Genomic DNA, 25,519 nt, shown 5'->3' with positions numbered 1-25,519 from the left:
ACTGTTTACAACACTATATTTCTAGTTTTCCTAGCGCTTCGTTCCTATAGTATTTGGATTTCTTTTTGAAAGGGATACATTGAGTGAGAAATTTATAATAATAAAAAAAACAGGACACTCCCTTATTACTTAAAGTTCTCAATATACCTTTCACGAAGGCGTCTAGACAACACTTTCTAAAGCAGTTAGAAAATATTCTAAAAAGATGTCATAAAGGTTATTAATTTGCAGTCAGTGTTATTTAGAAGCAAGCTGTAGCAGTATGAAATAACTGTACTTAGTTCTTGTTCTCCACCTACATGAATTTGTCATTTGTATACTGAGGAGTTGTCATTTGGGTATTGAGAAACTGTCTTTGTCACTTTTAACATCTAAGTGGTTGAAATATGTGGAAGGTAGAAAGGCTTGGAAATTATAGAATTTTAGATAAATATTTCAAAGCCTTATTACTCTCTTAGTTATCTTTCTTGATTTTAAGCGACATTTATTATTTTGTCAAGTGCTCTATTTTATTTTTATTTTGTTGAAGATACTGCAGAGAAGTGAAATCAGTGTTAGCTTCAATTAGGGCAATAAAGTATTTAAAAAAAAATTGAAAAAAGGAAATGTGGACCAAGTTGAATTACATGCTGAGCTGAACAGCATAATGACTTTAGTCCCTTTGCTGTACAATTTTAGTAAAGTGTAGTATTCTTCTACTTGAAGAATAAACTGACAAAACTTCTTGGATTTTTTTTTAATTTAATTCTCTTTTACATAAAATGATCAAATTTGCTAGAATTGTTTATTTTTATTAAGCATGCAGAGACAATAATTTGCTTTTTTGAAGTATTTTGTAATGTGACAGCTAGGAGGCTTCTGTTGCTTTATACTTAAGGTATCTTTTAAATGTCAAGTGCCAAAGGTCTTTTTTTTTTCTTGTTACTGCTTCAGAAGGAAGTTGACATTACTGTAAACAGCAATGTTCTGTACTGACATATAGATCTCAGTCTCTAGCCTTTTTACTATGCCTCATATTTTTCACTTCTTGCAGTTTTCTGAAGGATAATTAGTTTATGGTTGAGTGCAATTTGTAAATAAACAAAGCTGTGGAGTTTTTCTTTTTGTCATCTCACACAATAACAAACATGTCTGTTCTTTCTGCCAGCCAGAAGACTATATGCAGAAATTGCATCTGTTTTCACCTCTTTTTCTATTTTTTACCTTTTTTTTTTTTTTTTCCAAACAACAGCACATAAAACCCTCAAAGCTTAAGTAGCCACTGGTTTATAAAATACTTTCTGAAAAAAACGGACCTTGATAAATTATGTTAGTTTTACAACATATGCACAGCTGCATTCCCTATAGACTGAGAAGCTAACTGGAAGCCGTGGCTTCTGCTGTTATTCCTATGTTATTTTTGGAAGACAAAAATGGTTTTCCATTTTGTGGAGGTCAGAAAAATGCCAACATGGAAACAGTCATTTAGATCTTCTTAAATCTGTCGTGCAAAATATATTGTAGGTATACCCTGGGGTATTGAAACCCCCACAGAGGCCTTGTGCACAGCCAGCAAGGTGTATCCCAAATTAATTTCCCTTCAGTATTGTTCTGAGGTACTTTACCTCTGCTCATATTTTTGTGTTTACTTACGTCAGATCTGTAGTTTGAGAAAGAAGACTTCCAGCGGATGATAAAACTTGTCTCCTTAGTCCTGTCAGGGGTCTTTAAGATTGATAGATTGACTTGGCTTAGAAGAGACCTTAAATTCCCACACAGTTCTGTCCTCTGATGTGGGCTGGGTACCATCCACCAGATCAGGGGCTGGGGCCCCATCCAGTTCAGCCTTGAACACCTTCAGGGATAGGGCAACCACAGATTTGCTGTGACAGGCCTCTGGCTGTGACCATTCAACCAATTCCTTATCAATCAAATAGTCCATGCACCAACTCTCTCCAATCCATATCTATCCAATTTAGAGATGAGGTTGTTGTGTGGACCAGCTTCTGGCGTGTTCATTTCACTCTCCACCTGATAAAAGCCAGAATATTTAATTATAATTGCAATATAGTTGTTGTTGTTGTTTTTGTTTTTATTCTTCACCACTTTGTACTATTCTTGTATTACCCCTGTAAGGATCCCTTTTGGCCATTTTGCCTTCATGTAGGTTTAGAAAATGGACTCCACATTGTCATTTTCTATATCTCCAACTCAAAATTATTAGCTCATGGTTTTTCGTAACATGTACCTTTCTTACAGATGCTTGTTTCCACGGATAATTTTGCTCTGCATTCATCTACATCCATTTCATAATTCGAGAGTCCTAATAAGGAACAGCTTCAACTTCTATTTTACCTGTCTGTTTCTATATACAGTGTGTTCACACTATTTAAACATTGCCATAGGATTATTTTGAAAATGAAAAGATTAACGTTTAAAGAGTTTTGTATTCAGAATTTAGAAAGTAGGGCTTCCTTGTGAAATCGCTTGAACTGTCACTACAATATACTCCAGCTGACATTTTCTTACCATCGTCTCACAAATATGAATGAAGAAACTAGTTCTATTTCCATTCTACAGCACAAAGCTTGAAGTTCTAAATAATTAAATGGCTCTAGCCAGGGTTTTAGAAATGCATTACCACAAAGGAGTTTTAACTGAGACATGTAGCTTGATTCTGGTAATATGGATAATAGTACTATGCAAACATGATAATGGAACATGATCTGTGAAAAACATTCATTCAATCCATCAGTCCATCTAACAAATAGCTAAGCATCTTTCTATTTCATTTCTATGGCACAGAACACATCCTTGTCCATTTTAAAAATAATTCCTACTACTGCTGTTGCTAATTGACTTCATATCTGTATTGCTTTAAATCAAGATTAAATCTGCTGAAGCTGATAATGGCACAGTTGCAAAACTGGTACAGATTGAGAAATAAAGGTATTTTAAAATATTTATTAGCTGTCTTGTCATCTCTTTTTACTTATACCTAAGAAGTTCTCAAGCAATCTGTCCGTACTGTTGTAGAGTTCTATATCAGTTTTTAAAAATAAGTTCCATTTTCTTTCTTACTCATATGCATTATGTATGGAAGCATGTACAAACACAATCTTTATAAACTATGTACAATAAATACACAATACACATGTAATTATATGTAATTAAAAGTAATGAGTTAGCAATATCTCTGCTTTTCAATATGTTTTGACAGGTATCTCATAATATTGCTCTGGAGGCCTTTATGATCAAGCCATCTAATTTCATGGGAATGACTTGCACTGCCTTCCAAAAAATACCTGCAAATGTTGACAAGTCAGTTGTACATGATTTGGGAAGCTGGGAAGCAGATCCCCGTTCTGATCAACATTTGAATTTCAAGTGCAACACTGGCAATCTGAATGGTTCCTTGTTGAATTCTTCTACCAGGGTAAGTCAGTGCAGTCACAGATATAGCTTAAATTTTTGAATGTGGATAATAATTTCAATATTTGAATTGCTTTAGTATGTTGTATTGGGTATTTTGTTGTTCTAACATATCCTATACTAATAATGCAGAATGTGAATATAAATAAGTAAATATTTTGTTCTTTCTGTCTCCAGGTCTAGTTCTGAAAACGTTTCCACGTGTAACCAATCTATTTGAAGTAATTTGGCAGTGTTTGTTTTAGTGAAGTGCTCTCTGGATTTTACATTTCAGAAATTTTCAGACTAATAAGTCAGTGGAAATTATCTTTACATCCACTAAACAGTATTACATTCTCTTTTCTCTGAACTTTATGCAGAGGGAGGGTGCTACATTGCAGTTTTTGAGTAGTAGTCCAAGAAACACAATAATAAGACTGTTAATAGAACACACTGTTAATATCAAATAATGAAGTGGAACAATTAAGTTTTGATCTAGTAGGAAATGGAATTTTGCATTTGGCTGAGCATGTTATTAAATTTAAGTCTTGCAGAGTTGAATTTTTGTTATCCTTCAGCTGAATCTCAGTTTAATAGCCTTATTTCTTGAAATTCTTAATATGACAAAATGATACTTTTCTGGATAATACTACCAGTTTATTGAACTTTGAAATTATTTTGATTGAAGTTATTTTCTCTTTGGTGCATTTTAATCTTCTGTACAGGTTAGGCAGAGATGTGGCAGTAACTTATGCTCTGGTAAAAAGAGGCCGTCTTAATAATAGAAGAAGACGCGGAATTTCTTTTTTTTTTTTTCCTGCAATGGAATTAATTTCCTCTGCGGACACTGCTCACTTGTCTGTCTAGGATGACCTAGACAGTTGTCTGAAAAGAGGAGATTGACATTTATAAGATGAAAACCAAATGTCAGAGATCTAAAAAGCTAAAACAGGGAGCTGAATCTAAAACATATATAAAGGAAATTCTACTGTCTGCATGAAAGAAGATTACCTAGAACTATGCGAAGCAATTTTAAAGTATATGATATACATCCTGTGAGAAGTGATGTTATTATCATTTTAGATCACTAGATCTCATGTCTGAATTTTCAACAACACACTGCAGAAGATTCAGATGTTAGTTTCATGGCCAAAAGACCAAAATTTACTTAGGTTGTAATGTAATACGTGAATCCTGAAAAGCAAGAAGCTTCCATTCATTGTTCTCTGTAACTTTTACACTAAGCACTCCTTTAACTCATTCTGAAATGAACTGTATTCCTTATGTTATTTTCTTCACAGTTTAATAGAACAAATTGTATAAATGTAATTGATAACAGAAAATAGAATTCTTTGTCATTATTCCAAGCCACATTAATTCTGTATTTTCTCTGTGGAGGCATACAGTAAACCTACTTCATAGTGTTGTATAAAATTCAGGAAACTAGAGTTTGTGGTGGAGGTGGGAGTTGCTGGTTTTCAAAGCTTAGTCACTGTATTTTAAAGTACTCATTACTCTGACTACTTAGAACTTCATTTTAGATGATGAACTTATTCTTAGAATCTTTCTCTACTTAGCATAGGATTAATCATAAAGAAGAAAAAAAATCTAATGAAAATTCCTAAGTACAAATGATAATTACAACTTTAATTTACTTCTAATAAAAGCATAAAAGGTTGTCCTTAAAGAGCTCATTGAATTTACACTGTTTTATGATAAAGAGCTCATTGAATTTACACTGTTTACACTGTTTTATGATAAAAACTTTATCTTTCTTCAAATGCATAACATTGTAAGTCGTCTGCTCACTAACTATAAACAATTGTTTATGACAGTGATCTGTTGACAGCCAGTTCTAATAATGAATTAGAAAAAGTGTACATTCATAAAGCAGTTTGTGGAAAGTTGATGGGAGAGGACTAAGTAAGCAATCACAAGCTCTCTAAATAACACATCAGATTTTTTGTAGTTTGCCTATACTGATATTTTCAGGCACCAGTAGGAAATTGCTACAAATTTAGTAAGTAGTTGTCTATTAGTTGTTTAACCTGATCTACGTATTATGAAATAGAGAGCCCCCAAAAGGGGATGAAATACTGAAGGAAAAAATAAAATTAACAAGAATAATTGAAAACTAAATAATTTAAAAGATACTGAAAGAGGTTTTAAAAACTTTGGGAGATAACTCTTAAAATATGCGTATATCAACTTGTGTTTCAAATACGTGGAAAGTCTTTTATAGACTATCTTGCAGTATTTAAAAGTACTCTCAGGCAAAGTATTATTTCAGTGTGATGCACAGATTTTTATCTTTCAATCTCATTTTGGCTCTGCAGTCAATAAACAATCTGAAAGACTGAAAAAATTATCACTATTGCAGATCAAAAGTTTTGCTGTTGTAGAGCTTAGACCCAGTTGCTTTGTCTTAAATCCCATTTCTGCTGTTAGAAGTAGACATTTTTCATTGCCTACCTGAACTCTATCGGATGAAAAAACATGGCTCAGTTATATGTTCCTGTTTTATGATACAGTGGCTTGTATTTTGACACAGAGTATGTTTTGATCCTGGTTAAACAGGCCTAAGGGTGTCATTCCAGTCTTCCTACTTAGAGGAGTGCTACTAATACACTGCCACATAGCCTGACTGTACTGTAGGGATATCAGTACTGATAGGCAAATACAGGGCTACTGTAACACTTGAACTCAGACAGTGTGAAAACAGTTTAATGCTATTGAATATGAGTCTGGTGTCTGATTCCCATTTGATATATAGTAGTCTGAACCTAATCCCTGTTCTAGCCTTATCCTATAAACTATCTCCAGTGTGTAAAGATATCAGTTATACAGTTAATTCTTTCCTCTGCCTCACTAAAATTACATTAAAATGAATTGTTTGAATGTCCTGCCTATCACAATTAAACATTAAGTTTATAGATGACTGTAAACTCAGTATTCACTCTTGGACTTTTAAGAAAATATTTTATTAACATAATTCATGGTTTCGGTGTCTCTGTGAACACTTGTTAAATGAGTAAAATTGTTCATCTCTCTCTAGTTTCACTGGTTGTTCATTTGATGCAGGACTGAGTTCAGGGGAGCAACAATAATCTGTATCTTCCCATATAATCACTGATTTCTGAAATTCAAATTCCACTTAAATATGCTCAATATATTTCATTTTACTATTACATTTTATTTAGTCTTTATATTTTTATGAGCCAGACAGGTCTTTTGATTTATCAGATTGCATTGCAGGTGATGTCCATATGCTAAAACATTAAAAGTTGGTGTTAGCATTGATACTAGCCATACTAATAATGAAGAAAAAATCAAAAGTGCTTTGACAAAATTGTTTGATCACTTACTTATATAACTTTGAGTCATTATACAATTATAGAAATATTTTTTCATAGGCATAATCATAAGTTGTAAAAAAAAAAAAAAAAAAAAAAAAAAATTTTTTTTTTTGAATAATTTTAATTTTTAAAAAAAAAAAAAAAAAAAAAAAAGCTTTTTTCTTGCATAAAGTGAATTTGAATATCAAACCATACAGATAATGTAAAAGTTTATAGTACATTCATACATAAAATTTGGCAGGATTTCACAGAAGAACTTGATGCAAGGATTTCTACTACCTCCCACTACTTTGATTGCGATAAAGCACAGAAAATCCCGAAGAGAAACTATGAAGGGAAAAGTTATAAGCTGAATAAGACCTGCTTTCTAATTGGCCTTTTAATAAAAGTGCCTTTCGCTGCAACTCAGTGTATGTGAAATGCTCCTAATCTTTATAGATAGTTAATTATATCAATTTAGAAGCTGTCTAGTAGGTTGTGCAATAATTAACTTACTCATTAATGCAAAAGCTAATTCTTATATAAATAATAATTACAATTTATACTGGAAGTTTCTAAGGCAGTGTTAGGTGTGCTGTTTACCCAGTTATATGTTCCAAAATGGTTTCATTTCTATGGTACTACTAAATAAACAGGTAGTTTTGACTTTAAGATTTGAACAGTGCCTCATATATTTTCATTAACAGAGGTTTATGTGTATTCTAATTACATGTGAACATGTTTATGTGAAGTATTTTCTTTCTGCTACCTTGATTGAGTTGCTTATCCATGACACGTACATTTTGCAGAACACATGTACAGCATTTTTGAGGGCAAATGAAAAAGATCAGCTGAGGAAATTTTAAGTTCTAAGAAAAGTGTAAAATTAGTGAAGTCAATTAAAATGTAATGCAAAATGAAAATATTTCCAGCAACTTTCACAGGAGTTGGCTATTTTAAATCAATTTTTCTGATCCAATCAGTCAGATTAACTGTTCACCCAGTCCTGATACTTCTTCATTCAATTTTAAACTTTAAAAAAACCAAACCAAAACAAAGTATAAATGTTTCCAGTCTTTTATTGAGAAGATTCACATAGCAATGTTGTATAACCACATACATCATACTAACAAAGTATTAGCTAAGACACTCAAGAAAATACTACTGTACTGCCTACAATAAAATTAGGTCAGTAGGATAATTTTGTATTTCTTCTTTTGGAGTACAGTAGTTGTGTTCTTATGTGTAGTATGAATGTGTTGGCATCACCATTTCTGTCATGATTTCTTCTAATTACTCAGCATGCATCATTTGTTAGAGAGTATTACAGCACCTTTATCACCAAACACTGCAAACTTTGATTATATCTGTACAACATAGATTGCTACAAGATTCTCATTTTCTTTTTTTCTGAATATGTAGCTTTTATGACTGCAGAAATAAACAAAATATTGCCAAGTGAAGCAGTAAACCAGGAAAAAAAAATCCCTCCTAGTTTCTCAGTTTACATACAGTGAATATTACAGTGATGCAATGGACTCAGTACCAATAAACACAACATCATAACTTATTTTGGTTTCAAAGCATTTTTTCTCCAAGTGTCATCATTATGATCAGGTCAAGACTCTTTACATTACATACTATAATTTTTCCTTTTCCTTTTCTTTTGGGAATTATCTATTTTTTCCCATTTTCTTCTTTGCCTGCTCCTTTCTTTTTGTGTCTTAGAACTCAAAACATTTTGCTCTTCTTTTATTGAGTATTGACACTAATTTGTGCATTTACTGTGGGAACTTCAGGGAAAGTTTGCTCGGATATAAATTGTGCATTTGAATGTTATAGTAACTATTCTAGATCTACTCTTTCAGTAGTTTGTTGATATTGTCAAAAACAGATGTCTTTATGTGATTAAGAGATTTTAAAATTTTATCTGCTTTCATCCCTTCATGTTTATTCTATGTGCTTTTTTATCTAAAGTATTTTCTGTGTGAGCATGAATTTGCTTGCAGTTGATTAGTGATTGTACGCTGAGTAAAAAGTGAAGTTTCTGTCATTCAGTTGATTAGGTGGACTTCACTTCAAAATCAAATACATATAAGACAAACTACCTCCCTCTCTTCCGAAATCCTAAAAGCACAACTTTACATATCTATACCTGCTTACTACTATTCCTTCTCAGACAATTTCTGTATATATTTATGCCTATTATGACATCTTTGACATAAATAATTCTGTATTCCATATTTAATATAATACAATAGTCCTTCTTCACTCTGCACGTATTTCCCATGCTCTTTTACAATGTGAATGGTGATCCTGCTATTTCTAAATATGGAGAAAATGAAATAGCACAAGTTTACCATCCATGCTTGTGCAACATCAAATATATTAGGTATGAAGAAGTGTTTCTGTAGTAGTTCTACTTGTTTAATGTATGTCAATACATTGTTCAATGTATGTCAGTAGTCATGTTCAATGTATGTCAATTGAAATACATTATGTTCTTTTTAAGTAGGAAAATGTATTGTATTATGTTCTTCTATTTCATAGCTGGTTTCAGCATAAAAAAAAAAAAGCTAAAATGTAATTATAAGCTCATGTTCCTCTTATCTTACCATTTGCCACTTCAGCATATCAAAATTCTGCAAATAACATCAGCCAAATTTTCTGTATTATATTGTTTATGGTTCTGTTCTGATGTTCCTGGTACAAATATAATATTTAAAATTTATATTTATTTAACTAATATTAAGTTCTGCTCTTGCTGTGTACAGTTTAGGGTTTTAGTTTGTGTATCTATGTGGAGGTGAAAAGTAATCTGAACAACTTATACAGAAAAAGAACAAATATAAGAACAAAAGGACTTGGAAAAGCACGAACTTATATGTGATATAAATTTTTGCTATTTCAACTCACATTTGCTTTCATAAATTTAACATGACTCATGTTGATTTTATGAGAGTTTTCAATGTATATCTGAGAGATAAGCTCTCACTTTCTCATCCACAATGGTTGCATGAAAAACTTTTCTTTTTGATTCTCTGAACCATCATTCTCATTACAGGAAAGTTCTCTTTGGGGTTTCCCAAAGGGCATTGGAAGATTATTTTCTTTTACAAAAGAAGGAAGCAAAATTACCAGACTCCCTCATGTGCATTCTGCTGTTAAATAATGGCTTGTACATTAATTAAGATAAATATTGTAACAGAAAAACATCGACACTGTGACAGTTAATAACACAGTACATTAATTGTTAGAACATATTTTAAGTTAACTTAATGGTAGGAAGATAATAATGAACAACTAGAAAACTGAGTACTACCAAAATTCCTGGTTGTGTACTGACATTTCAAGAATTATAACCCTACTCTGATTTTGTTATTATACTAATAATAAACTTTTTAATTTTTATTACTCTATTTATAAGTTAAATGCTGATGCTTACTTAATTCTTTCAAATGCTTGTTTTATTTTCCCTGGCAAAGACCTATGTTTTCAAAGAGGAAACACCTCAAAATCTATTAAATACTTTTATTTCGTTATTCAATAGCTTTTTCACTATGTTTGGCTAACTTCATTGCCTATTTTTGCTGTTAAGATATTTCTAGTTTCTAAATTGATAGATATAGTAGCTACATGAGTATCTATAGAAGTTTTACTTTTACTTTTTTTCCTGGTCGATTCGATTTCTGTTGACTTATTTTAGAACACAAATAGTTTAATGCTGATAAAGCATTCACTAGAATAGATTACTTTGAAGATTAATGGGTGTGGATCTTCCCCTAGAAACACTAACTGTTTAATGATTTTCCAGTTTCCTGTATGTGATAACTGGGAGGAAGTGCCCAATGGCGCAGGTGTGAGGGAGGCTCCTATTGGAGGATTTAAATTCTGCATGTAGCACTGAGATACCCACTGAGAGGTATTCTGTATTTCCTTACAGAAGTTATGTGGTGGATGGAACTTCTGCTAAGGATCTGGTGATATACTTAAGGCAAATGCAGCAGTTTCTGAGGTCGTGTATAAAATGTTTTTAAATGTTGTGGGTTTTTTTTTTTTTTTTGTTTTGTTTTTTTTGTTTTGTGGGGGTAGAATCTATGTTGTATATAAAGCAATATGTGTATAGTTTTCTCTGTGTCTACAGGACAATTTCTTTATTTTGTGGCAGTTTTTCAGAGGCTTTTATTATAGCCAGGTATGGAGTTATTACTGAACATGTAGTGGAAGTCAGAAATGGAATGCAAATTTTAAGTCCAGACTGTTAGTACTCTATATTTCAAGCACAATATAGACCGAGTGTTATGAGAATACCTCTTTTGAAATGGCTTATAAAAAGGCTACTATACAAATGAGTTCATTCATTAAAGGACTAGTATTCTGCCTTTGGCTTCATAAATGTCTCCGTAATGTAAGAAATGAAATTTGATTTCATTTATTTCAAGTGCAAATGTTGCCTTGCTATTTGCTGCTTACAAAGAAATTACTTAATTGGGCAGTGTGTGTGTTTAAGATTTCTGCGATTTTAATGATCAACAAGAACCCAAAACTTTACGACAAGGCTTGGATTATTAGAAGATCTGCCTAATTCTGATTTTTTTTCATTTTTATCTGCCATTTTAAACTGAATGTCATGTGTTTACACTTTTAAAATATGATGTAAGTGTGGATAACAGCAGTCCCACTGAGTATCTCAAAATACAGGCATTGTATCTCTTGAGTTCATCTTGTTGAGAAATGGATTTTTAACTAAATGAATATTGATATGCTGATTCATATGTTCACACTGGAAACACATTCCTTCATTATTGACATGTGCATAAATTTATCAAGAAGAGGTTGTATGCTATCTGAATTGTTATTTGACATACTACATACAGAACTGAAAAGTACAAATATGATTATAGCATAACTACCTGACTGTTAATTATAAAAGTCACATCTTCAAAATTCCGTATTACTACATAAAATAAATTCTTTATACTGAGCTATTTTTCTCCTAAACCATCAGTGAAAGAACTTACAGGTGTTAATTGGGTTTCCAATTCATTACTGGTTTTAATGCTGGATAAAGATTTAATGAAACACTTATGCTCTGTTTTAGAGAGAAAGATATTCTAAACACATACTCATTATATGTCTATACACAGACAGTCTTCTAGGTGAAGTTAATTTGCTTCTTTCCTTGGTTATGAAACTCTCGTTCTGATAGAATACAATTATGTTTCTTTAACTGATCTGAATTCAAATTCCCCCTCAAAGTGTTACATCAGTTCATCAGACGTGTTTAGCACAGTTTTGTTCTCCACTGGTTCAAAATTTATTTCTTCAACGTTTTTGAGTTAGTTAACTTGTAATTATTGACAGCTTACAGATGGGATAATTCTGGTATCTAATTTTTGTAATTTAGCTAAAGACAAGTAGATGTACCAGTTTGGTGACGTGTGCATACAAAATACACTAAATATGGCTTAAATAGAATGTGAAAGAAACTGATACTACTAAGGGCCAATGCGTTGATGCAGCTTTTAAAGGCATTTTTTGTCTACAGCTCTGAATAGTGCCTATAAAATTACTGTCTTTGAATACAGCATTCAGGATCCCACTGAAACTCAATAATTTTTGTGCGTATATAAAGATTTTTTTCCTCTTGACTCTGGGAAGAGAATTAAATTATTGGGCTTGAAATATTAAATACTGTTAAGACTTAAAATATAATATTGATTGAACACATCTGCTGCTTTGGTTTCATAACATAGTATTGGAAAGAGAGGATCCCTAGAAGATGTGGCTTCTTGTTCCTGCTGAGATTTGGAATAATGATTTGGGCTCAGTTCCAAATTAGGAAGAAAAAAAAAAGGTTTTTAAAGTACTGTTTTTCCAGGTTTTGTATTGCTTTCTTTGGTATCATAGGGGTGTTACTAAGAAGTAGTTTAAAAAAATATATGAGTCACAAGTTAGTATTGTACTTATGATAATCAGAAAGTAGTCTTGTAAAAATTAAAGAACAACAACAACAAAAAAAGCAATAAACAAAAAACAAACAAACTTGAAGGCAATACTAGTGAAAACTGTTGAATTTGAGAGTGTCAGAAGAGTCATAAAGTGTCAGTCTGAAGGTCAGTCTGAGCTGATTTCCCACCTCAAGTAGGAGTCTAGTGGTGTAGATGCTTAGGGGAAAAGGAGAGGAAACATATGGTGATGGTTCTCTCTTATATCCACAATTGTATGGCTTATGGATTTCCTTATCAAAGGACTGTATTCAAAAGATCATTTATACATAAAATGGTCAGAAGTTTTGAGATTTCTTAATATATTAGATCTTACCATTCCACACTCATTCTTAATTATTGATTAAGTTGTACTATGTGTGTTATAAGACGTAGATCTTTTTTGGTGTAGAATGAGTGCTAATATAAAAACCTGATAAAACGAGATTGGTTATTTAAATCCTACCATTTTTATTTTAAAAATCCTTCATTATTAACATGCTCTCATTGTGTATGCAAACATATTCATGGAATATCGAATTGCAGTCCTAGAGGTCTTCTGCCATTAATCCTTTTTGTATATCCTATATTAACATTTTAAGAAACTGGCCAATTGTTTTAGATCGAAACAGGCTGAAGGCTATGAATTATGGATAGACATAAGATAACAGTGAATTGTATCCCTTTGCTAAATATAGATTAAAGCCCTTCAGACCAAAAGTCTGATGAACCAGAATTGAAAAACACAATGGCTGATTCAATATATACAGGCCAAACAGTAGACAGTAAACAGTAGACAGCTGTGTAGCTTATGCTTCACTGACCAGCATGTGCTGCTACTCTGAAATAAAAAGTAAGCTCAGGACTAGACACTTTAAAAAAAAAAAAAAAAAAAAAGAATAAGGATCACATTTCTGTTGCATTATATTACAGAAAAACTGCTTTATTTCATAATCTCACTTTGATCAATACTGTAAAGTGTCTAACAGATTTGAAGTTCTCACTATAGTCTATCAAAGTTGCATATAATTATCAGTCTCATTGGACTGAAGCATTATTCACAGCTGTTTTCTGTTCCTTCAGCATTTATCATGCACTTCTCATGATAGTCATGTACAGAAATTCCATAGAACTTCATCTATTCAATGTAAGTAGTATAGATCATTTAAATGTGTAGGTTCTTGATTTCCACATAAAATAGGACTCCACGTGCATTCTGGGCTATTTTATTAGCAGATCCTATCTACTAGAACAATGGTTTTCAGTCTCTGTGAACTTTCTGCTTACTTGACTGATTTGGCATCTATATTTTAAGTCATTCTTTTCAGATAGTGCATGTCTGAATTAAGTAAAGTCTGTAGTAAGTAAATGTCTAACGGGAGCATATGTCAGAATGTATGTACTTTATTTGAAATAAAATGTGTCGTACCCTTAGAGTTTAGCTTAATTCTATCAAATAACAAATCAAATCAAATGGCAAAATTGAGTTGCAGCATGAAGTTTTTCCTCCACACTGCAATTCCTAGAGTTTCTTTAAGGGAGAAACTTTCAAAGAGGATCAGAATCACTTAGTACATTTTTCTGCAGTGGATCTCAGTATTTTCTTGGGGGGGGGAAGGTGATGAGATGGGGAATTTTTCAAATAGCTGGAACATCAGTGTGGGCATGGACATAACTGAAAACTATCAGAGAATGTTAAAAACTATTTGTAGCTATTTGCATTAAACACTCGTAGGATCTATTGCTGTGTTATACTAATTGAAATGCCACACTGAGAAAGGGAGTCTGTAGTTAGCTTGGTTAATTATCTTTGAATTCCTGGAAATACCTCATCCAGTTTGTTTGCATTAAAAACAAACTAATAAAGGCACTATTTTATGTTTTCATTTTGAAAACTCTAAAAGGTGATATCTTTTTCCTAGTATTAGAATAAAAAATCCTCTAATTTACACCAAACCTAAATCAGCAGCATTTTAAAATGTACACAAGACACTCAAAAGCATTAAGGCACTGTATGCATAAGCTGATAAGCTGGCAACCAGTTGCTTCTGCAAGTTATCTGGAGATCTTTGGTAGATGATAGTGGCTTATTTCTTTTTATTTGCTATATGGTGGACATGCCCTGGCAATCCTCCTTCTCCATTATGACTATGAAAAGTAGCTAAATGAGAATTTAGTTTGTGATGTGTTCATCCATTTTCAAAAACACGCATGCAGTTGATGTGAGCTGCTACATAATTGCTGATTTGTTAATATCCCTGAAATTTGTGCAATAGTAAAGTAGTATGGCTTTATATTCCAATCCAAATAATTTAAGATTTTAATAATTATTAAGATCTGCAAATGAACTTAATTTGAAATGAATGGGATCCTCTGCAATTGAACTGGTGGCAGGGGAATTAAAAAAAAAAAAAAAAAATAGAAATATACCTTCTGTAGGCAAAATGTGCAGATGTGTCATGTAAAGTTGTTATGTAACCTGAAGAGTCAGGGAGAAGACGTTTATTCAGCTCAGCAAGCAAGGATTTGAGTGAGGTTTGCAACTGTAGGACACTGAATTAAACATCAGTGTGAATAAGGGAAAGACAGCAGATTCCACATGCAGCTATGATGATACCTGCACAAAACTATGAAAAGAAAAAAACACAAGTAAATGTTTCTAGAAATATAAGGCATAATTTTAAGAATTTCTTTTTTTTTTTCCATGCTGTTTTATTAATATTGCTGGTGTGTTCTTTTGTGAACCACACTGATTTGCAAAGTGCTACTACAGTAGAAAGAGCTTAAGAGCCCTTTCAGGCCTATCTCCTAGTTGAGTTTCAATTTATGTGAGCATTTTTTTTGTGTTTCTGTACATGCATATGTTTTAAATGCTTAAAAAATAAGGCAGTTCTATTTGCTGAGTAGATCATTTTAGAAATGATTTTGCAGTGGCATTTCATGTGATTTCTACATTTTCTATTGCTGTCAGTTTAAAGGTTTTTCTACATTCTGACACTGGGAAAATTAATTCAAATGAATTTTAAAAGTGTTTAAGTGAAACCATATGTAGGCACCCTTATCCACAATCAAAATAACTTTAATTCAGTTAAGCTTAACTGAATTAATTTGAAAATTAATTCTGCTAAATTGAATTAAGGCCTCTTCAGTTGCAAATGGAAATAACAGAAATGGCTAAATCAGTGTATTAATTCATTTCAAAATAAGACTTTTAATGAAAAGGTTCTGAATTTCTTGATCTTCTCTTGCATATGTTCTCAACACATGTAATCCCTTAAATGAAAATAAACTTAAAAATTTAAAGACTAGGATAATGATTGAGGTATTTTTAATGGTCCAGCCAGTAGTAAGATGAAAGTCACAAGTCTAACTTTACTGGTGTTACGTCACATAAAAGAGTTGTACAGCCATCCCAGGCAGAGCACAGCATGTACATTTTAATAAAAATAGATATTATTTCCTCAGATGTTATCTATGTAAACAAGCAGCTACATACACAGAGCTGAATGAAGGAAAACTTATCTGGGAATAGTGTCGTGTACATCCAATTTTCATAAAGGCACTGACAGTTTGTGTCAAGATATCCAACTACTTTTCTCATTTGATTGTATTTTGTTACAGTATTGGCTCCTAAAACTAATTTTGTAGAAGAAGAAGTACGTTACGATGAGTTTAGTAGAAAATAATCATAAAAGTCATCCAGACTTGCTTAAAGAAACCTGACCGGCAGAGTACAAAGATTTACAATATATGCTGATCACTCTGAAAGTAATGCCTGTTAATTTCCATGGAAACTACAATGGGTACAATAAAATACAATAACACTGTTTGATAGAGCAAATTCTCAGCTACAAAAAAACTATTTTTCAATATAGTCACCATCGTATACATTTTCACCAGTGATGAACAAGAGCCTGCATGCCATGCTTGTAAACAGCTGCACCAGTGGAGGTGACCCAATGATGTTGTCATTACTGAAGTGCACCAGCCTCACTGTGCTCACATCCGCTGTTTGGTCTCCATAAATGTTCAGCAAGCACTGATGAATATCAGTTTTTCTGCATGGAGGAATTCAGTGACATACTTTTGCTTCATACGCTCTTCCATGTCTGGTGCGATTTTAACTGCCTCTCTGCTGCCATCTGTCACGTGGCAACACTGAGTAATGCATTATCAGTCAGAAGATTCAATCTCTACTGCTGAGAGAAACAAACACAAAATAGGAAGCATTACTTTTGGAGCAACCCTCATAGTTGTGGTAAGTTGTAATAGTTAGCATCTGCATATCTTTCTGCTCTTATTTGGCAAAGGTTATCTCATATCAGAGTAATAATTTTCGATTGCCAAATGTTCGTATGAGTCAGCCAATGAGAAATATTAAACCTTTTATTTTCTTGATTAGTGGTAATGTGTGTGGGAAAATGACTCATATTACCAACATTATAAACTGCAAATCCTTTCCTTGGAAGGACTGAGGCTAGGGAAGGTGTACCAATCATTGCCTGAACTTAAGTTTGTCTGCATTATTGGCATTAGCATGAAAAGCAAGCAATAACACTGTTCTGGTGCTTTCTTCTTTGCTTACCTCTGCAGGACATAGACAACAGAGCTCTGTTGTGTCATTAATCATGTTAGAAGTGCTTGTTTGACTTTTCCTTCTTTTTCTGAAATGCTCAGTAGATCAAATTTAGGTGAATGGGCTGAATCAAATAATTACTTGGTACGTTGATGCATTTTGTGCTGACCTTATCAGTATTTAAGAGATTTAGTATCTGTGAGGCCAAGTGATGGACAAAATTGTGTTACATAGTAAAATATAACCTTTCTTAAAGTGTCAATATTACTAGCTGTTATCAGGAGAATAAATCTAAGTCCAGTCTTATAGCTGTGAGGTATTTTTTTTTTTTTACTACCTTCTGTCTATAAAAATATTAACCTTTCCTTCTGAATTAAAACCCAATGGACTCAGGTGTTAGCAGTCATTATTGTGAAATCATGTACATCTAAGATAATTTCCTTCTGATGTGTCAGACAGCTGTTTTGAAGACTTAAAGGAAAATTAGTCAGTACTAATTGAAAATAGGAGCTGAAAGTATTAAAATATGCTTTTATGGTAGTTAGCCTATAAATGATATTTTGAAACAGGTGAATAACTGATTTGCAAGTGAAATTGAAGTCTGTTCACAGGGAAAAAAGCATTAAAACTTATCTTGACTTTGATGTAAATAATTTCCTTACTGTTGCAGTTGGCAAAGTTCTGATGAGAAATATTTTTGCAATACAGTTGACAGTAAGCCCTACCAGCTTTCACTGGGTGAGCAGCTAGGGCTTTAACGATTAGTTTCAGTCTGTTCTCCCACTTGTGAGTTTGAATTTAAGTATTATCTATCCCACTTACTAACTGGTCAAATTTTTCACCAGTTTTGAAAAACTAGATACTTTGATTTCAATGTTTAAAGTCTTCCAGCATGGTGTATATAATCTTTCCTGATGGTGAACCCATTTGAGCTTGTATGCCACTCTTGTAAAACTTCTCATGCTATCACTCGATGAGTCTTGCAATGCTTTGATTTAGTTTTCTGACTTTTTTTTTTCTTTCTGGTCTCAAATGATATTATAGAATAGCTTCCTTAAAAGGCAACTTTATTCCGCCCTTCTTTAAACTCTACAGAAGTAGAGGAGAAGTAAAGGAGTTCTTCCTCATTTGTTTCTTGATCTGCTTGTACTATTAGTTTAATGTATTATAGAGGATCTGATGAATTTCCACGCAAACTCCCCCTTTATTACCTTGTATTCCACTGAGGCATCTTCCTCTTTTAGGAAATTTTGTGAATTTTGAGCAATTGGGAAGCATTTTGGAGAGAGAAAAGAGAACAAAAAGAAATCATCCAATCAATACGATCATATATAGAGATTTGTTATCTTCCTGGTGAATATGAATGACAAATTAAAACACTAACTTTAATAGTAGCTGACTTCTACTGTTCTGTGTAACAAAACACAATGCAGATGTTAATGTGCAAGTTGCTTTCTTTGCTTCTCAGCAGAAACAAAAGAATACCTCAAAGAGAATTGGTTTCAGTCCCTATCATTTGAAGGAAAAACTAGGTGAATATTGTTATTGACTTTTTATTTCTGAAAATGATGTCATCAGAGTAATAAGACAACATTTGTGAAAAATGTCTGATTTTCTGATGAGTCACTGATGAAATATCTATCATTAGTGAACTGTCTGAAACATCTGAACTAAATTGCTCTCCTTTTCTTGATCAGGAAACTGTAGCTGAATTTGTCCAGTCTCCTATAATTGACATGGCTGTCACTCGTGACAAGAATGTAACCACTAAGAAATCATACAGGCTCAATTCTTGTTTTTTGCTGTTTTTGTTTGTTTGTTTTTAGATTCTTTCTTTAAAAAAAAAAAAAAAAATTCTACTGGCAATTAAATAGGAGAGGAAATATGCAAATTCTCATTATAAAATCAAAGAGTTTAAGATAATGAAAACTAGAACCCATGCTTGTTCTCCAGTGTAGCTACTGAACTTAATGAAATAGTAAATTGCAATTAATGTATGCGTTCAATGTCTTAATGTTCTAACATGACATCCTGGTCATTAATCACTTTGAATTATTAATCAAACAAATCTGACCAAAGAAAGAGAATAGTCCTTTCTTGGACAAATGCAAATCCTGATGCCTGCTCTTATGAAAATAACTTGCTGCTGGGGTATAAACATGTTTATAGAGGTTGCACATGTTATACGTATGTGATAAAAAAAACTCTAAGGAAAACAGCATTCAGAAATGCTGTTTATTTTTGTATCTTTTTTTCCCTATAAAATTGTATACTTGCGGCTCTCATCAGAAAATAGACTTTTCAAAACACTTCAGAATTTCTTTAGCTTTTGACTAACCAGTTGACTTCTGTTTACTAATTTATCTGTCTGTAGTGAATTCCCTGAAGGTTGAGACCATCTGGTCCTTCAGTTTATTTAATTGTTTCTCAGTTTTCGTGAGCTTTGAATTCAAACTGTCAGGCTCCAAGTTTATAACTGTAATGATTTCTTAGACATCATTAATTTTAATGTTTCAAGAATCTTTCCTATTTTTGCTTTTACTCTTATCTCCCACAAGAGTAAGAGCTTCCTTTCCTGTAGAATGTGCTTCAAAAGTGAATTAAAATGAAATCAGATAATTGTGGGAAGTCATTGAGTTGCAATCTAAATCTTTATTAGAGTTGTTTTAAATTCTCATATATCAAATGGCTGTTCATGCATTTTCTTGCTTTCATTTAACCTTCCATTAAACATAGAAATCATTGGATTTTGCCAATGGGCAAACTTCCTGTAATGTAGCTGGTGATTATACACTGTAAGTGAACATACGACAGTGCATCCGTTACTAAAACATTACGGTAGGGTTAATCAGATCATCTTTAAATACCTCAGAGGGGCTAATAAGTGTTATTTACATTCACACATGCACCCTTTTTATACCTTTCTCAGGGCACAGACAGTGACTTGTGAACACTGATGTAGTTAAAGTCAACTGAAGACAAAGTTGCAACATCTTGGATGAAATATTTTATTTCTTCTAGCTGGATCAATTTGGTGCATCTATGCTTATTTTTTATTACAATTACTTTATTTCATCTAAAAGCCTGAGATACTCTTGGAGCTACTGGCTGTTTTCCTTGTTTAGAAACATTAACAATTTTCAAGAAATCTATTCTTCTTCTACTGTGTATCGCTGTGCACTGTCATGTCACTTAGTTCCATATAAAGACCTCTGTATGACCTTTCTACAAGCACCTGCTGACTTTGTTGTGCTGTCTAAGCATAATTAATGACACTCTTCTAGTGGCAAGGGCTGAATGTTAATTTATCATAGAAAGCTTGATAGAAGGGTTCTGCAATCCTTGTACTTTGAGTGCTACTGTAGTAGTACATTTATGTTTAAAAGATATAATTACTTTTTCATGTTAAGCATTAGCTAAATAACATCCCATTTGAATAAGACAACATAGAGTCCGGCCTCGTCAATTACAAATTACTGAAATAATAATATTTAACATTAATAGTATTGCACAGATCTTATGAAATTAAGGTCACTTGTTCTAGTGATTTTAAGTGAAAACATTTTCTGTAAACAGATCAGTATGGTATGTAGAATTTCCTGTTCGCGATCTTATCTCAATGTCAATTTTTAGAATCTTTAACTTTTATATTTTTAACTCACATATATATTTGCTATGATATTTTTCTGTTTACAAATTCCATTTGTAAACATTGAAACTGAAGTCGCTGCATTAGCACAGTGTATTAAATTGGGGTCTATTTGATTCGTAATTTAAACTGTTTCCAGTTCAATTTTGAAAAACTTTAGCCATAACTGAAAACACAGTCTAGTCCAGCTTTGAAATTTGTGTAGTCATGTCAGCATTTAGTATTGTTATCCAGTGTAGCTCTAGTGTGTATTTGAAGCAGACTTGAGCCTGTATCTAACAACCTGTTAATTGGTTCAGCTGATTTCTGAGTTTAGGGTGGAAAAAAAAGGCATTTTCTCAGCCTTTCCTAGAATAGAAGAAAAGAGATTCTTTACGATTCCAAACTCCAGCCTTTGTGTTCCTACCAGATGTTATAACCAGGATTAAGGAGATTAAAGAAGAGAACTGTATAACCAGATACATGGGCAGTTTTATGACCAGCTACCCTCAAACAGGGTTATTGTTGTGATATCCCTTTAGTTAAGAATTTTTCTTGCTTTTGTACCATTTTTGCCTTTGGGTAGAACCTGTGTCTCAGATTTGCTAGTAATTCTCTATCACTTTGCACATTGTCAAATGATTGTTCAGGTGCTAAAATTAAAATCTCGGTAGAGTTTTAAATTATGAATTAGAGCATAGCTGTAAATTAGCAGGAATGTGACTATGTACAGCTATACAGAGATAGCAATCAACAGTGTTAATTTTCTCTAGGAATGACTGAATGGATAGTTCTCTGTTTACTTGCTGTTTTTAACTAGAAGTTGCCTGGAGGGTATTTCTCTGGCTTTCTCTTTTACAGATGACAAATTATTTCTAGTATGTCAAATAGGTGCTAGCTTTTTCAATATTAAAATATACTTTCTGCAATTCCATGGAATGCCATTGAAGGATATTTTACCACAAGAAAAATGTATTGCTGGTCTCAGGAGTTTGTCTTGTTATGATTAGAAAAAGGCACCTGAGTGTGTATCTTCAAACCTTAGGTTGTTTGACTGTTTATATGACAAAATGCATTATTACAAAGAAGATTGACAAAGTTAACCTGATTCTCCCATGTTGCACCTTATTAAGCACTCTGTCTCAATATTATAGCATTAATTAGCTGGAATTGTAGTTACATCACCTCCAATGGTAGGGATAATTGATATGAACTGAAGCGAGTCTAATAGGCTTGACCTTCAGTCTGTTACATGAATGGATTAAAACTTAAATACGTACTGTATTTACCATCTTACTGAAGGTAAAACTGTTCAAAGACTCAAAAGAAATAGCTGCAGAAGTAAGTGCTGAGGAAGGCAAGTACAGTCATATGCCAGCTTGAGAGGTGGCTGCCAGCTTACCTTTTCCTGAACTTTAAACACCTATGTCAATTATTATTGACTGAGGCATGTGTCCCTATATCTATAGAAGGGAAAAGCAGTGGTGGTATAGAAGGGAAAAACAGGTGGTCAGTAAAAAGCTAAGTTTAAAACATTTGTCTCTTTACTGTAATATTCTGAATAGACCAATATTAATTTATCTTCACAAAATTAAATTTACCCACTAGCACCTTTGCAGATTCTCTGTATAGCTTCCTTCATTTCCCTCAGAAATGACTTAGTGGATATACTGTTTACATCCACATTCTTCCTTGAATACAGTCCACAGCACTGTAATGATGCGTGTTAATTACAGACATGCCTGAGTGTCGCAACTATGGTCTGGGCATGGTTTTCTGCAGCAAACCCTGAAGTGGAGCAACCTCTTCTCTTTCATAATGCAATATCCTCCTCCTTTTCACCTGCATGTCTTGGGAAATCATGAGCTATGCATTTACTATGAGAGGAGGCAGGTCTTCCAAGCAGCCTGTGCTCATTTCTTCTTATAGGATACAGTCCCTGAACTTCAAAGACTGCTCTGTAAAGACTTGATGCATGGGTTGTATAAATATTATCCATAACTAACCAGTTCTGAACATAGGATACTTCAGGAAAGAACTAAGAACATACAAATGGCCCAGACTAGAGATTAACTTGATCTTTTTTTTTCAGTTACTGGCAGTAGCTAACAGAAAGTTTTTATAATAAAGCGTCAGAATAGGGTTTTCTTCTAGAAGTCTGAGACAGAATTGTGACTTAGAATAAACTCAATTTGAAGTCTCAAATGGTGGATTAAGTATTTAGTCATCAGGAATGATTTTTTTTTAACTTATACTTTTAATAACTCAACTAGAAAAAACTGCAGAGCACTGAACTTAAAGGAAATTCTGATTTTAAATCTGTCTTAATGTTTGTGTTTTGGTAAACTAACTACTGCTGAAAAACTTTTCAAAGAGGAGAGATTTCTGAAAGACTTATTGCTACAAATGAAAATGAAAACTTTCAGTAGTGCATAGTGCATATAATGTACTTAAGATTCCAGCAGGTATTCAGCATCTCAGGTTATGTAATGTACTTTGCTGAAAGACCTGACCTATAATGGTTTTGACAGAACAGTATCAAAGCAGCTACCTCTTGTGTACTTTTTCTTATTTTAAGACCCAAAGAAAGCTTTTAATGTTGCTGTACTGAGAAATTAATTTCATAATTAATAATATCACAAAAGTATTAATTAGGAATAATTGTGCAATTCTAGTATGGTCCTAGAAATGGTGATTTAGTAAGAGCAGCTAAAAGCAGTCTTTTAAATACTGCAAAATAACTGCAGTGGCTTTCAAGATGATAAACGTACACTGTACTACAAAGGCTGATAAAGACTCACTGATACACTGTTACATGAGTCCTGCAAAAATTATCTTGCTTTTCTTTAACTCATAATTTTAACTTTGGGCTTAAATAGGTACATATTTTTGGAAGTATGATAATAGCGAATGTACTTATGCCTAAACTTACCCATTCACAAATATGTCCTTTAAGAGCTTTTCAGTTTAAGAAATTCCGCTGTCATGATCCATTATAGGTGAATATTGTTTCATTGTGATTTGTTGACAGCTATGAGTTCTTACTTGTTCCAATAATATGATTGATTTTATTTGTATAGTGTTTCAGAGAAACTTTAAGGTCATTCACTTTCAGGAGAAGAGGAAATCGAAACTGTAGACCAACATATTGACATTGCGGAATGATAGGAGTTGGAAGGGACCTCTGAAGATCATGTAGTCCTACCCCATAGCTAAAACAAGTTCCCTAGAGTAGTTTACAAGTGTCCAGGCAGGTTTTGAATGTCTCTAGAGAAGGAGACTCCACAATCTCTCCAGGCAGCCTATTCCAGTAATCTGTCACTCTCAAAGTAAAGTTTTTCCTCATGTTCTTATGGAACTTCCAGCATTCCAGTTTCTGCCTGTTGCTTGTTGTTCTATCACTGGGCAGCACTTAAAAGAGCCTGGCTCTGTTTGTTTAATTTCCACCCATTAGATGTTTATAAGCATTGATAAGATCTCCTCTCAGACTTCTCTAGGCTGAACAACCCTAGATTTCTCAGCATTTCCTTATAAATTTCCTTATAAGGGAGATGCTCCAGAACTCTAATCCCCTTTGTGGCCCTCCTCTGTGCTCACTGTAGAAGTTCCCTGTCTTTCTTGAACTGAGAAGCCCAGAACTGGACACAGTACTCCTGATGTGGCCTCACCACGGCAGAGTAGAGGAGGAGGATAGCTTCCTTTGCCCTTCTGACCCCAGGGTCCCATTGGCCTTCTTGGCCTCAAGGGCACACTGCTGTCTTATGGCCAACCTGCTGTCCACCAGGATACCGCAGTCCTTCTCTGCAGAGCTCCGCTCCAGTGGGTCAGCCCCTAATCTGTACTGATGCATGTGGTTATTCCTCTCCAGATGCCAGAGTCATCACATGCACTTACTGACCCTCATAAGGCTCCTCTGTCCAAGTCTTCAGGTTCACGTACTTTACATGTTGTTTTCAGTCCTTTTGGCTCCTGGAGCATTAGTATATTTTCACTTGTGACTAGTGCACTGTACCAATTAATTTATTTGTCTTAGCACTTTTCTTTATAGACTTCTTAGACTTATTCCACAGATTCTCAGGTATCCATGGTCCAAGTGCTGTAATCTTTTGACATAATTCATCAGCCAGCCATATAGTGAAACTTTTTATTTTATTTCAATTGGAATAACAGGTCCAATATCTTTTAGATGAAGTGCTTTTATTTCTCCAGCTTGCTTTTTATAAAAGTGAAATGTTTTGTATCAAATAATGGTTGCTTCAATATCTTGCTTCAAACACAATTGCTTTTCTATAAAAATGGACTAAACCTTCTTTATAACGTTTGACAAATTTATTTTACAAGCAACTACAAAATACTGCATTTCACTCTGGTAGGCCGTAAGTTGCGTGTATTGAGTTACAGTACTATGACAGTGGTCTTCCATATCTAGGAAGTGAGAATGTCTCAGTTAGCAATACATAAAAATCAGAGATTTTTACCTGAAATTGTGCTGCTTGTAGCATTAGAGCCTCGGTCTTCTGAATCTTCTACTGAGTATTTAGAAGGAAAAAAAAAATCCACAACTGTTCAGATCTGCTATTCCTCCACAGCATTCATGTTTCTA

General features: G+C 33.3%; 1 protein-coding gene across 4 annotated transcripts in view; it reads left to right on the top strand.

Moving 5' to 3' along the window:
* ADGRA1 (adhesion G protein-coupled receptor A1) overlaps positions 1 to 25,519 on the top strand; it is a 255,495-nt gene that overhangs the window by 143,384 nt on the left and 86,592 nt on the right. For all 4 annotated transcript variants that reach the window (XM_042862742.1, XM_042862741.1, XM_042862744.1 and 1 more), the window contains exon 12: positions 3,200 to 3,415. In XM_042862742.1, coding sequence (XP_042718676.1) covers positions 3,200 to 3,415 — 216 coding nt within the window. The remainder of the gene's footprint in view (positions 1 to 3,199; positions 3,416 to 25,519) is intronic.

The sequence above is a fragment of the Lagopus leucura genome, unplaced genomic scaffold (assembly GCF_019238085.1).
Source record: "Lagopus leucura isolate 7727_CA_CO unplaced genomic scaffold, USGS_WTPT01 Super-Scaffold_739, whole genome shotgun sequence".
Classification (NCBI taxonomy): domain Eukaryota; kingdom Metazoa; phylum Chordata; class Aves; order Galliformes; family Phasianidae; genus Lagopus; species Lagopus leucura.
The sequence above is the reverse complement of the archived record's forward strand: the minus strand, read 5'-3'. Positions and strand labels throughout refer to the sequence as shown.